At 42.0% G+C, this 14,730-nt stretch overlaps 1 protein-coding gene across 6 annotated transcripts in view; it reads right to left on the reverse strand.

Moving 5' to 3' along the window:
* Positions 1-11,374: 11,374 nt before the first annotated feature.
* Positions 11,375-14,730, reverse strand: part of LOC115472971 — a 140,984-nt gene continuing 137,628 nt past the window's right edge. For all 6 annotated transcript variants that reach the window (XM_030207530.1, XM_030207527.1, XM_030207528.1 and 3 more), the window contains one exon: positions 11,375-13,507. In XM_030207530.1, coding sequence (XP_030063390.1) covers positions 12,055-13,449 — 1,395 coding nt within the window. In that variant the 5' untranslated portion in view covers positions 13,450-13,507 and the 3' untranslated portion in view covers positions 11,375-12,054. The remainder of the gene's footprint in view (positions 13,508-14,730) is intronic.

Genomic DNA, 14,730 nt, shown 5'->3' on the forward strand with positions numbered 1-14,730 from the left:
TTACGTTTGGGGAGCGTGCCAGGTGCCCTTGACCTGGATTGGCCACTGTCGGTGACAGGATGCTGGGCTAGATGGACCTTTGGTCTTTCCCAGTATGGCACTACTTATGTACTTATGTACATAGACCATTACCGCCTGGTTAACGTGTCAGACTTTACCGCTAGGTTAATGGGTGGTGGTAAGGTCTCAGGCCCAAAATGGGCAGTTGCAGTTCTAGCCCTGGTATTTAATGGTAGCTGGAATCATCAACCAGTCTAGTTAAACCTGACACCTAGTCAGTGTCCCAGGTTCAAGTCCAATTATGTCCATTCTGAGAGATTTAAGAGTTCAATAATGCTACAATAATTTGTTGATCAGTCTCTTAAGCTTTCCATTATCTTTCTTCAGTAGGTTGGGGACAAGAATCTTTCACATTTCCTCTTACTTGTACTTGTAAGTATTGATTGAATTCTAACAGCATTAGGCAACCATTGATACTTTATAGAAACTATACTGTACTGTATACAGGAAGCTACAATGGAAATATAGAGCACTGACAATTTTGTAAGCTGAGCAAGTCAGAAGGAAGGAACAGCACAGAAAACTGTAATACAAAGATAGTGTGTAGAGCCACAGACGGGACAATGAGACGGAGCCAAAGTTCAGTTTACTCAATTCAAAAGAAGCAATTTGTTGAGAGACCGAAACAATTTTTTTTTTATTAGGATTTATTTACCGCCTTTTTGAAGGAATTCATTCAGGGCGGTGTACAGTAAGAATAAATGAAACATGATCAATAGGCAATTACAGCAGTAAAAATATTCAAATAACAATACAAAGTATGGCATAGTATACTACTTACAATGCCAACACAACACGTAATAGAATATTTTAATTGAAAGTGAAGGGTATAAGCAAAGAAGGAACATATAGATAGGTAAGAGAGTAAGATGTGTTAGAGGGTTAGGGGTCCTTTTACTAAGGTGCACTGAAAAATGGTCTGTGGTAGTGTAGGCATGGGTTTTGGGTGCGCGTAGATCCATTTTTTGGTGCGCCTGCAAAAAATGCCTTTTTTACATTTCTGCTGAAAATGGACATGCAGCAAAATAAAATTGTTAATTGCTTGGGTCTCCCAACAAATTGCTACTTTTGAATTGAATAAACTGCTTTCTTTGAACTTTGGCTCCGCCTTGTTGTCCCGTCTGTGGCCCTACACACTGCCCTCGTTTAATAATTTTGCAAGCCAAGAGCCAACGCCTTCAGTAGAAGAATGCCCTAAACCATATGCAAACCTGTGCATTAAATGTGCCCACATCCACCATGTATATAAAGCAAATTGACTTCATAGTCTATTGAAACAACCAGACCAGACACTCTTCATGCTTGGTAATTGCACACCAACATTATAAGGGGGAAAACAAAATCCCAGCAATGCCTGAAAGCACCATAATATTTTTCTAGGTGCCTAGAAATCTAAAATAAGTAATTCTAAGCCTGGCAGTTCTTGCATCTTTTGGCACCCCCCACACAAACAATAGCTGAGCTGCTGCATCCTGGTAGTAACTTATTAACAAGAGAAAACAACAGGATATAATCACGTACACAGAATAAATATGGCATTGGGGGCTTGTATCCATCACACCTTGATTTGTTAGAGCTTTGTTCAACAAAATACATCTACGGTTTTGCATATATTCCTAAAAAGAACTGGCACCAGACTACCAGCATAAGTGCAGCTCTGCGTGTGTGAACCATTACTAGCCAACAAACTACAACTCTAAGGGGTCCTTTTACTAAGGTGTGCCGAAAAATGGCCTGCACTGCTGTAGATGCGTGTATTGGACACGTGCAGGTCCTTTTTTCAGTGTGTTTACAAAAAAGGCCTTTTTTTTTGGCTGAAAATGGACATGCGGCAAAATAAAATTTGGCATGCATCCATTTTGGGCCTGAGACCTTACCACCACCCATTGACCTAGCGGTAAAGTCTCGCACGTTAACCAGGCGGTAATGGTCTATGCGCATACAATGCCGATTACCGCTCAGCACCACACACTGGAAAATTTCTGGTGCACTTAGTGAATGCAAGTTAAAAAAATAAAATTACCACCTGGGCCACACAGTAGCCAGGTTGTAGTTCAAAACTGGCGCGCATAGGACGCGTGTACGCGCCTACATGACTTAATAAAAGGGCCCCTAATTCTTCTCTCTGTCATTTGGGTAGAACAAATATACTTACATCTGAAGGGACCTGCGTTGTCCAGACAGACTGAAAGATTTAAATATATACACCCCAGAGGAGAAGAGTGAGATGGGAAATAGGATAAGCAGTCAAACATACCAAATGTATGAATATGATACATGAAGCATAACATTTGTTGACATCAGAAGTTCCATAACTAGATATAAATGACAAATAAGAGTAGTAGGTGGTGAGATAAAGATCAGAGAAGGTAGACAGAGCATTAAAAAATATTTCTTCACAGAAACACAGATCTAGATGAAATGTTCCCTCTACAGATGGACACCACAAGAGTAACTGAGTATGAGATACACACAGTAGACACCCATCTGTGAAGAACTTAAGAGAAAAAAAAAAACAACACATCAATGAAAGGGTAGGGGGAAGAAGAAAAGACGGACATGGAGTTTTGCATATCCATACCTGTATTTTACAAGTGTCTCTCTGTCTGACAAAGCTTTTGTAAATTACAGGGAGATTTGTGCACATCCCAAGCTGGCCATCTCAGTTTACACCTCCACATCTTTTCTAAGTATATAAGTACCGCCATACTGGGAAAAGACCAAGGGTCCATCAAGCCCAGCATCCTGTCTCCGACAGCGGCCAATCCAGGCTTCAAGAACCCGGCAACCCTCCCCCCCCCCCCCAAAAAAAAAAAAAAAATTAATGATGTCCAAACCCCCTTTAAATTCTAAAATTGGGCTTCACATGTCTGTAAAATAAGACACCTTCCTGCCAAATTAACCTAGGCAAACTGTTATACTATTACCCTCAAAGTACAGATATAAAAGTAATGTGCCAATGATCAGAAGCAAACACAGGCGCTAGAGGCTGTTAGTGACATACTAGCGCCTGTGTTTGCTACCTCCCCATGATCAGAGCTCCTGAGCGCGTGAAACAATGCGCTCGTGGGCTCTGAACACAAATAGCATGCAAATGCATGCAAAACAGGGCTCTTAGTGCAAGTACCATGCAAATGCATGCTAAACCTGTTCATCCCCAATGATCAACGACCAGCTCGTCAAAGATTGGCTTGCTGGCCACGGCAAACCCTATGCCAGATCGGATGTGGCAATAGGGTTTGAAGACCATTGGGGAGGAAAGGTGAGCCCTGTCCAGCATCCATTTGCATGCTAGATGGCTCCCATTCCCCCCAATGCAGGAGCCCCGACCTGACCCCCCTCCAAGCAATAGTGGGCTGGAGGTCCGGAGGACCTCTGGTCCCCCTGACACAGGTTAAGGGGGGGGGGGAGCTGGAGATCCGGTGGGTCTCCAATCCCCCTAGCATCCCACTGATGTACCTGGTGGCCCAGTGGGCCGCGGGTAAATCCTGCACCCACCCCACCCCCTACCTGCGGGTGGGGGGAGGATTTGCCTGTGGTCCACTGGACCACCAGGGACATTGGTGGGATGCTGGGGGGGGGGGGTTAGGTGGGCTGGAGACCCACCGGATCTCCAGCCCCCCCCCCCCCCGAACCTGTGGCAGGGGGGTGGCAGGGGGACCGGAGGTCCGCCAGACCTCCAGCCCTCATTTCGCTTGGCCCGGGCAGGGGTAGCTGGGGTCTGGTGGTCCCATGGGCCTCCAGCCCCTGTGTTTGACAGGCCTGGGTTTTGGATAGCTTGGTCCTGTCAAACAAGTGCGAGAGGATTGTACCTGAGCATCCTCCCAAACATCTACCCCCATGATCAGAGAGAATAGCGCACTTAAATTTGCATGCGGTTATCTCTGATCAAAGGTTTGATAAAGCCCCACGCTGTTCCAGTGCTATTTTTAGAGCGCGGTTGGGAACAGTGTGGGTCTTTTGATCATCTGCCTATAAGTGTCCATTCAAAAGACGTTTTAACTACTTATAGGTAATCTCCTACAAATAATTCATGAGCATATGAACCAAGACCAAGCAAATCAGATTACAACCTAGAGATTACAAATTCCAATTGAACTATTCTCTAACATCATGCCCCATCTGTGGTCTATGTTTCTAGGGGGAACAGAGGAGAGAGTGCACTGCCCTACCTGCAATATTTTCCCCCTCAATAATAACTCCTCCTTGCAACCAATGTGATTTACATTCTGAAACAGAAAGAAAATGTCAAAACTTTGAAAAGGTCATTTCTTTTCAATATATTTTAAAGTAAAGGCACACTGGACATATTGCATCATATATTATTACAGTTTGATTTCCTGTTTAGGAAAGATCTTTGATTCACCATGGTTTAAAAAATAAATTTTTTAGATATTTTACAGAGTACATTAGCTTTAGAAGGAGGGAGAAAATATATACAAAAATCTATTAGACATCACGTACACAGACATATTTCATTTTAATTTTAAACATTGTAGATATGAGGAAAATAAACAGAGCAGCTCTTCTTATTCAAAACAGAAATGCAAAGGGAATAATGAATCCTAATGGCACAGTTCAATGTACGTTTGCAGATACATAGCAGGGCTTTACTTATTAGAAAATGCAATAGCATGCAATGATTGGTGAATTTAGGGTATCTTCCCCTTGAAGGCCTAATTTTCCCAACTCTTTTTCAGAGACTTACCTAACAATTTCAATATATTCACAATGAATGTGTATGAGATGCATTTACATCCTGCAAATACATCTCTTTCGTTCATGATCATTGTGTATATTCAGAAACCCTCACCTGTTAGACCAAGCTGGGAATAAGCTGGGCCCACAGAAAACAGTGGCTACAATTGTTTTGGGCTTCCAACGCATAAAATGTCAGTCAGGTTTTCACAATGAATATGAATGAACTTGATTTGCAAACACTGCCTCCATTATATGCAAATCTTTCATGCATATTCATTGTGGATATCCTGAAAATCTGACTAGAAAAGGGTGCTCCAGGATTGGACTTGGAAACACTGATATAGAAAATACAAATAAATCATAAAAGAGATGCCACAGCCATACTTGTTACCAAACTTCCTTCTCTACCATTGTTGTACCTTAACTGCTAGCTAGACAGACACTACTGGAATGGGTCAACTGGGAGGATCAAATGATCATTTCCAAGGAGGTTTAATGATGGGAGATGGCATGAGCCTATCTGGCCCATTATCTCAGCTGAAGCCAGTAGGTGGAGCTTGCCAGCATATTGAGTAGTCCAAAACAGCAGCAAACGCTATTGAAAATGATAGCAAGGGTGAGGTTTACATTGTTTTGCATTCTTTCTGTTAGGTCGGGGGAGGGTATGTAAGGGGAGTTGGGGAATTTGAAGGATCTGTGAAGGGGGGAGGGTTATATTCAAAATGTTTTTGACATTGCTCAAGAGCTTGCTTTGCCCTTTGTTATTTGCAATGTTGTACTGTAGATTTCAGTGCTGCGCTATATGCCTTTATTTTTGCTTATGAGGACAATAAAGATATTTCTACATAAAAACAACAGCAAACGCACCACACATAGGCAGTCCTAAAGTATTTGTAAAAAGTCTAAAGCTGTTCCAGTTGGATAGGCAGTGGGTGGAGGATAAAGAAATTTTCTTTTGTCTCTGTGTGTTAGTCTTCCCTGCCTAGTTTAGGTAATGCAGGAGCGGTGGTTGGAGTATAGAGTTGTGGTGGTGCTGTCCTCCCCTCCACCCTTCCTTACGGAATGGGAAATACCACTCCTACCACTAGTTTGAAGCACAGCTGAGCCCATGGGGCGACCGAGTGGAAGGCGGTTGCAGTGGATGCCTATGAGTGGAGTTAGACTTGACTAAGACTGATACCAGATCACATTTGCAGCACATCAGCAACTGGGAGGTCCCAGATGCTTAGGAGCGGTGACGTGAGCATTTGCTGTTCATTTTGATAGTGATGTACTGATTCACCATGTCCAGCCTCTTCTTCCTTCCTACGCCTCCCTTACTCTTCTTTTCCCCATGTCCCCCCTGTACCACAGTTTGACACATCCTCTCTTTTTCCTCTGGCCACATCCCAAAGCCAGGCATTTCTGTACCATGCCCCTCTATGGTACTGGCTACCAAAGACATTTAATAACAATGAACAATGACAATGAAGATGCAGCAGCTTTGGAAGTACCAAGATGGCAGCTGCTGGGGGAAACTGGCTTCAGCCTTGTGATGTCATGCCATCTCCTGTCTTATTAAACCTCCTTGATAATTTCCCGTTGACATCAGTATCCTATGTTCCATTTTTTTTCTAGTCAGCCAAATCGTCATTTCTGGTGTCTGAAAGCTCAATGTGCCTATTCAGTTCTGCCATTTGTGTATCACTTTACTCTCACACATGGAAGACAATGTTCAAACAGGTGATGTATGTGGGTAAAATGCTTTCTACCTCTTCCCTTCCCAAAATGCTTTGAAAGACCTTGATGAACCAAACTGTGTCCCAGTATGGTGGCTCTCTCTGGGGGTGAGCACTGTGTGGGTCTAGAGGAGCACAGAAAAACTGCATTACAATATCATTCCTTCCATTGATGGTGGTGTAGAGCAAAGCCCAAAATACATTTCTTATGGGCAATGTCCCCTCTCCATATGGGGGTAGAGAAGGGAGGCACGCACTGCTGTTATATACGTAATTTTGATGGTGCTGTTTCTACTCTCTTTCTTGGCACATAAAAAAAACAAACACCTAAAAAAAGCTATAGATGTCAAACTTCCAGACATAATAAACATCTTTTCCCCTTTCGTTATAATGTTGAAAGTCATCTCCTACATCCTCTACTGCTTTATGTTTCCATGGAGTTTCTTTGTGTGCGTCTTTTCTCACCTCTCCATCTCCTTCAATATTTTTCTTTGAAATCTATCATGCAACTTTTCTTTCTCCATAATTTTTCATATTTTCTATGCCCGTCTCATGCCTCAATTTCCCTCATCCCATGTCACTCACAATCCTTCCTTTCCATTTTCTTTTCTCACCACTTATCTCACTCTTTAAGCTTCACTTCTTTCTCCTTTCATCTCTCCATGTGTTTTTCATCCCTCTAATTGCCTCTTTCCCTCCCAGTCTTCAGTCAATTTCTCATCTCACTCAGCCCCATCTCCATCCCTCTCTTCTTTCATTCACATTTCAGTTCTCCCCTTGCCCAACTCACACTCGCCCCAATCCCCTCCCTCTCTCAACCCCATTTTTCCCATTTACCTTTCCCCTCAACTATCCCATCTGCCCCTTATTTAATCCATTTTCTATCAATTCTTTCCCATCTATTTTTCTTTTGCCTTCCCCATTTCATATTCTCCCCTCATTCAAATCCCACATTGCAACACCTCCCCGTCTCCATTCTTCTTTTCTAATCCTTCAGCATGTCTGCCTCATCTTTTCTCCCTATTCCTTTCATGTGTCATATACTCATCACCACTCCCCTCCTCACATGATCACTGGTACTCTCACTTTCCTCATTTGATCTCATGTTCTCCTCCTCCTTTCTTGCTTTACCCCTCCCCAGCTCTCCTTGGCTCCACTCCATATTATCTACGCACCTGTCCCCCTAAAATTGCTAGTCCTCTGTGTTCTCCCTTTCCTCACCACGTCATCCCAGGGCCTTTCACATCTTTGCTCCTCTCTCTTAGTCTCTCCCTTCCCTTCATCTGGACCAGTTGTATAGCCACAGGGGGACCTTGTGGGCCTGCCCCCCCCCAATTTGGGTTCAGGGCCCCCCAAGGTCTGCTGGCTTGGCTAGCCTGGGTCCCCGAGCCCCACCAACAGAAGCTTTCCTGCGGCAATATTTGCCGCCGCGCTGCCTGTCCTGCTCTCCCCCTCCCCTGTGTGGGGCGGGAAACCAGGGCAAGCAGCGTGTTGGCAAATATTGCCACAGGAAAGCTTCAGCTGGCAGGGCTTAGGGACCCCTGCTAGCCCAGTTATGTGGGGTTACCGTGGGGGTCAAAAGTGGGAGGGAAGTGGGGCAAAATATGCCCCTCCCCACTTTGGGCTCATGCCCTCTCCGAAATTGACTACACCTCTGGCACCTTCTCACACATTTCTTCCCAGGCTGCCTCCTCACTTTGGTAAAGAACTGCATTGCTGATCACAGTTTTCCAGTTCTCAATGATTCCCATACCTTGGCAGTTTTGCTGTGGGTTGTACTTATTTTTGGTCATTTGGCAGGAATCCTTATTTCTCCCACTACAATTAATATTATTATCTGTATTATAGCCTAAATTCTACAAATCAGTTGTCAAACAAATTTTATTTTACTATATCAAACTGTATAACTGACGATGTATGTCATCAGAATGGGATTTCCTGTTTTTGAGCCTAGCGCTTGAATGTAGCTGGATCTCCTGAAGAAGTAGCTATGAAACACGGCCTGTGTTGAGATCCGAGGAGTATATGGATAATGAGAGATTGCTACACCATTGTGAGACAAATCCAATAGAAGCATTGGTTTGGAGTGGAGTAGACTGCTTTGAGGAAATTGATTTATCCTAAGAAGACGTGGATCATTTCATCGAGTGAACGTTGATCTTTGGGTTACCAACGAACATACACTTGACAATTTATTTGTGGATGAACATTTCAACATCTATTCAGGAATGAAGATAAGTTAAGTGAAAAGACTATAGATATATTTTAAGTACTGGATGATGTGACTTTGTAAGTTGGTAATTATTTTGTTCCAGTGATGTGGTAGAATCTCTATTACCGATTAAGAATTGATGTTATAAGTTTATAAAGTTATACAGTTTGATATAGTAAAATAAAATTTGTTTGAGAACTGATTTGTAGAATTTAGGCTATAATACAGATAATAAATTTAATTAGCCGATAATTAAAATACTTAAGACCAGGATTGTTGATACTACAATTAATATGAGATATAAGGAGCCCTGTGCAGTTCACAGCCTACAAGGTTGCTGGGAATCACTGAGTGGCTGCAAGAAGCCAAAGTAGTAAAGTACCCACACCAGCCAGCCACAAAGGGAAGAACGTACAGGAGAGATTGGTAGAGGCAGGTGGGAGGTGCACAAGCAGAAGGTATGTGCTGGAAGGATTTGAAGAAACATTATGGGATCATTTGAATGCAGTCTTCTTGAGAATTTCATTTTGCAAGAAAAACCTACATTTTCCATCTTTATGGGGAAAAATGATTTTTGGCACATTTCAAAAAGGTGAAAAGGGTAGTTACTTTTGTCTGTCTGCCCGCTAATGACAGGAACTAACCACAAGGTGGTGCTGAAGAACAGTAATAACTCCTCAGGGTTTATTGATTATTCTGGTTTAAAGATCACTTTTAGCTAATCACAGTTACACTTGGTTGTCTGCAATTAAAATTCCACTGATCAACAATGGACTGATTCTAGCACTGAGGTGGCATTTCTATTTTGTATGAAGCTTGTTTGTGTAAGATTTCAAACACTAAGAAAAGGCACTGTTGTGCTCCAGTTATGCCAGGGATGGTCCACAGCCTGCATGAGGCTGCTTGTCCGAAGTGTGTCTGGTATTTGTTAATACAGTACTGAAGAATGTTTCAAAGAAAGCAGGGGGGAAAAGCCATAGACCAGTTAGCTGTATTTTTCCTTCTGACATCAACCCCCTTCAGAATTTGGATTTTGGATGTCAGAATAGATTCACATATAAGCAAAGAAAAAAAATATTATGCTTATACCATAAATAGGTAAAAAGTAACCGCATACCTTCCAAAAATTCTCATTGCTATTTATATGTATATTTCCTATATTTACCTCAGTTTTCCCAGGTTTTTTTTAACCTCATGGTTTAATTGTCCCCACAAAAATAGAAATTTGATTCACAAGCTAACTTTTCCATTGTGGACTGTGGATAGCACCGTGTCGTTAAACTTTTCTTCAGCTTGAGAGATCAAGAAGCCAATCTGTAAACGTCAAGCTGTTGACCCCTGATGAAGGCTGTCTAGCCGAAACACAGACTGTGTAGGGTCCCAATAAACTTTCATTTGGTGCTCTTACTACCGTGGTTTCAGAAGTGGTCATTTTTGGACTTGTTGGTGTTCTTCCACCCTTGTGTGTTTTTTTGATCCTTCTTAATTGTCCCCACCCCACAAAACTTTGTAGTACATAATCCTTCGGTTTCCTCAATACACATGACATTACAAAAACATGCATGTCCCTGAGAAGAAAACAGGCACTTCATTATGTGTCTATGACCAGTCATTGCTTTTCATGTACTGTCTACAAAGCAGCCCTCCATCAGCAGCGCTATGTTTATGAGTGAGTCTGGGCTTTAGCAGCCTGGCTTCCTGATGCGGGCACTCAGCTCTAGGTAATATTCTCCATTCTTAAAATTCTAACTCACTCCCTTCAAGAACATCTCAACATCGCCAAGAGATTTTAATTAATATTTCAAAATTTCTTTTTTAATTCTAGAAAATATTTTGGGTTTTTTTTTTTTTAGAGAACTGTTTGGGAATCAACACTTGTTGCACCTTAAAAACCTGTCACATATACACGGGGTGAGGCAAAAAAAAAAAAGTAAAACCCTAGAGGTTTTTTTTGTTGTTTTCTCAGCAACTGATTGGAATTTCAAGATGAAATTTTACAGCTTTACTTGCTCTTACTATCTACGTTTATGTGCCAAGTGGAATGAGATTATCTTTAAACAAGGCAAAGTTTCAGACTTTTTAGCATGACCACCCATCGATTTTCACATGTTCAAAAATGTATGCACTGTAAAACTATCATTGCTAAAATTCCTTATTTTTGAATTTGAGTATGTTACACTGTAAAACTACCATTGTTTGAGAAAAAAAAAAAAGTACCAGTTTACTGTTAAGTCTGCATCACTGTGATATCATTTTGTCTGGGGAGCAATGTTGGGGGTCTATCGCAAGCTCCACTGAAAGCCACAAACAACTACTGAACTTAAGGAAGCGCTGCAGATGATCTGGGACAGCTTGCCACAGGGACCGATCGACAAGGCTCTTAAGAGCTTCCCAAAGCGATTGAAGGCCTATGTTTAAGCTGGAGGTAGACACTGAACATTCACAGTGACTGCGAAATTCTGACACATTGTTAATTGTGTCGTTTGAATGACGTTACTTTATTGTTGTTTTAGCCTGGACATTTTTAACATGCAAAAATCGCTAGGTATGTCAGTAAAATCAACATACCTTACCCATAATTAAATGTTGTTTAATAGTAATACACAAGTATGATGACTAAATAACCATGTAAACTTTCTCACTGAAATTCAAAGCAGTTGCTGAGAAAATGGCAAAAAAACTCTTTTTTTGCCTTGCCATGTATATATTTTTTTAATTTTAAAATTCTCCTGATCATCTTTTAGAAAGATTACGACTCAAAAGCTTTTGGGCACAATTATCAAAAATGGTTTAAAAGATACCCTATGTGGCTTTTTTATTAAAGGGTGCTAAGCCCTTAACGCAGGGTTAGCATGCAAGAACAAGCTTTTGCAAAATGTGTTAAAGCGTTTTACAATATTTTACTTGCTGGTGCGTGGTAACCCATACGTTATTTATTTGGTTTTTTTTAAATATTTTTGGAAGGGGGTGTCATGGGCAGAGAATGGGCACTCCTGTGTTATCCAGCTTGTGGATTATGATTAGAGTGTGCTAACTAGATAAAGCAGAGTTAACATGGACTTAGCACTTCCCATATACGAGGTGGTAAGTATTTCCACATTAATTTTTTGCAGGTCTTGCGCACTAAAGGGAACATTAGCGCATTAGCTGAAAATTTAAAAAAAAACCGAAAGTGCTGTATTAAATCTGGCCTTAGCACATGGGAAAGTTCCACTCTAAAACACCTTAAGCCCAGACGTCACTGCACTTTAGAAAAAGGCTCCATATGTGACTTAAGTTTTTCAATGTATTTGGCATGTAATGAACGCTAGCCCATATCACACACATTTTGCTGATCACACTTTTATTCAATATGCATTCCCTCTATCTCAGCTGTTCTTGTCTGTCTAAAAGCCCAACTTCATCTAGGACCTCATCTACTCTATTGATTAATTTCTCTTTATATTTCCAGAGCACCTTGTCCTCTACAAGAAATTCTTTCTCCAGGTTTGGTTCTTTTGATTTCCTGTAATGGCACAACATGGCAACATTCATGGACACCCAATAGTGTTCCCCAGAAAATTCCAGGGGTGAATGAACAGATGTCTTTATCAGATCTCTAGGATTTATGATCATTTTCATAGGGTTGTCAGCTTCAGGTTTATGGCATTCTCGATAGCTATACTGCAAGATATTCACACCAGGGACAGAGTTCCATGCTTTGGATTCGGAAGACTGATTTTCAAAGCTCACATCTGTTGGGAAAATATGGTGGTCAAAGCTGAAAACGCTGGCCTCTGGGTTCTGCTGCCTCAGGGAGTCCATCATGTCATGCCAACTTTGGTGGGTCACAGGAATAATTACTTCATCAATATCATTCAGGCAGACATATCTGGTTCTATACATGTTGCGATAAATGCAATCATTTAATGTGGCAGTTTGACCATAATAGTGAAGCTCTCCAGGGTGCTCGGGAAAGTGCCAACCTGAGGAAACATTCAGATATGAAGTGATGGGCCATGGAATAATCTCTATGACATCCAGCTTCTGATAGTATGACAGGACCTTCATGATCAGTGGACTGCAATCTGTCTTGTACACAACCACTTTTTGGGCTCCAAGCATCCTGTACATTTCTATGGCTTGAACGAACTGCAGCACATTATTGTAATGGCCAAACATGGTGGAAATGCAAACAACAAACTCATACTTAAATGTCATTGGAAAGGCATCAGACAGCTGTTCCTCTCGGTTTTGAATTTTTAAATATTGTAAAAGGGGCCCAGACTCTCTGGGATCAACCCCATGATAAACTGATACATATTCTGGGATCCTCTGATCTTTGAGGTTACACATCAGGTCAGTAGTGCCATAAGGAAAGTTAAAATGATCGGTGTGGACTTGGATCTCTGCTGCAATAGAGTAATTGTCATTGGAAAAGCAAAAGAGGCAGAGGAGGACCTCTGACGTCTCCCGATGGGTAATTCCAAGAATGCGGACACTGCGGCTACTTCTTAAGTCTAAATATGCTGCAATTAAAAAGTCTTTGCTGTTCGGCACTGGGGTTATGGTGCTGGCTGCCACATGGCTTCCACAGCTTGGCATCTGAGCTACCTTGGAAGAACTTAGTGGGGGCAGCAGGTGTCTCACACTGACTGCAGAAGAAAATTTGAGCAGCTCTTTCTTTCTGCATATAGAACTGAAAATCACCAGCATAACAAGGGAGACGAACGTAAAAATGTATTTGCAAATGATTCGCAGTGATGTGTTGGGATTCATTCCTGATTGAACCAATGCCTCAGGTGGCAAGAATCTTAGAACCTGTTTGCCATTCAATCTGTAAATAAATAAAAGTCTGAATTAAAGATGCATTTGACTTCTCAGAATTTTTTCACACATCAGTTAAGGACTCCAAATGCTTTTCTAAAATAAACATGACTATTTTGTCTTGCAAGGAAGTCAAGACAAGGGCTGGACTTGTGGCTTAGGCTGTGGGAGATCCATAGTTCTGAGAGGCCCAACTGAGCATAAGGGTATTGTCATGGCAGTGGCATACTCAGATTCAGGGAAGGAAGACTCCTGCTATAGTAGTAGCACTGAGGGTGTGCCTTGAAGGTGTCCTAACAAACTGGAGGCCAGCAAAGTATTGTTTGGGCAAGACTGAATAGTGCACAAAGGATTAAAGACAAAATTTTAAAAGACACCTCATTGTAAATGACGACATATACTGCTATCAAACTTAAAACCATACAAGTAAATCTGGGCTGTGCAACCACCATAAAACCAACCCACGGTGCTGTAGGTAACAGTTTTAGCATTCCAAGCAAGTTTGTATTCTGGTGAGCGAGACTGACATGCGGCAAAAACCCTTTCATAGCAACCTTGGGAGGCGGAATATTCTCCGCCTTATCTCTTCCCTTCTTCCATGCCTATTTACTTAGGGGACCTTTTACTAAGCCACGGTAGGGCTACCACACAGGTAGCGAGTGCCAAATCGACCCTACCACTGGGGTAGCACAGACATCCGATGGTACTTTCAAGTTGGCGTATACAGTTTCCTACAGTAGAAAATAATTTCTATTTTCTACCGCGGGGTGGGGGGGGGAGGTTGTTCTCGGCGGTAATCAGCAGTCTGGCCACATTGCCGCATGCTGATCACATGAGCCCTTACCACCTTCTAAATATGTGGCAGTAAGAGCTCAGGTAGTAAATAGCTATGCGCTAACTTTAATATTAACGAACGGCCATTTACTGCCCCATTTTCAAAAAGGCCTTTTTTCCTGCCATGGTAAAAGAAAATGGCCCAACGCATGCCAATTTCACACACCAAAACTAGCACAGGCCACTTTTTACCGCAGTTTAGTAAAAGGGCCCCTCATTGCCCAGCTCGTCTCCCTGCCCTGCCTCTTCCCTTCCTCCATGCCTATTAACATATTACCCAGGCTCTGATCTCTAATGTCAGCATACTGCAGTCTATGGCTCTCTTTTTCTGAAAGTTAACCGCCAAAAGAAACAAGTTCCCCAAAATATCTTACTAGTTCTCAAACAGGAATGGAAATC

This window comes from Microcaecilia unicolor, chromosome 6 (genome assembly GCF_901765095.1).
Source record: "Microcaecilia unicolor chromosome 6, aMicUni1.1, whole genome shotgun sequence".
NCBI classification, from domain to species: domain Eukaryota; kingdom Metazoa; phylum Chordata; class Amphibia; order Gymnophiona; family Siphonopidae; genus Microcaecilia; species Microcaecilia unicolor.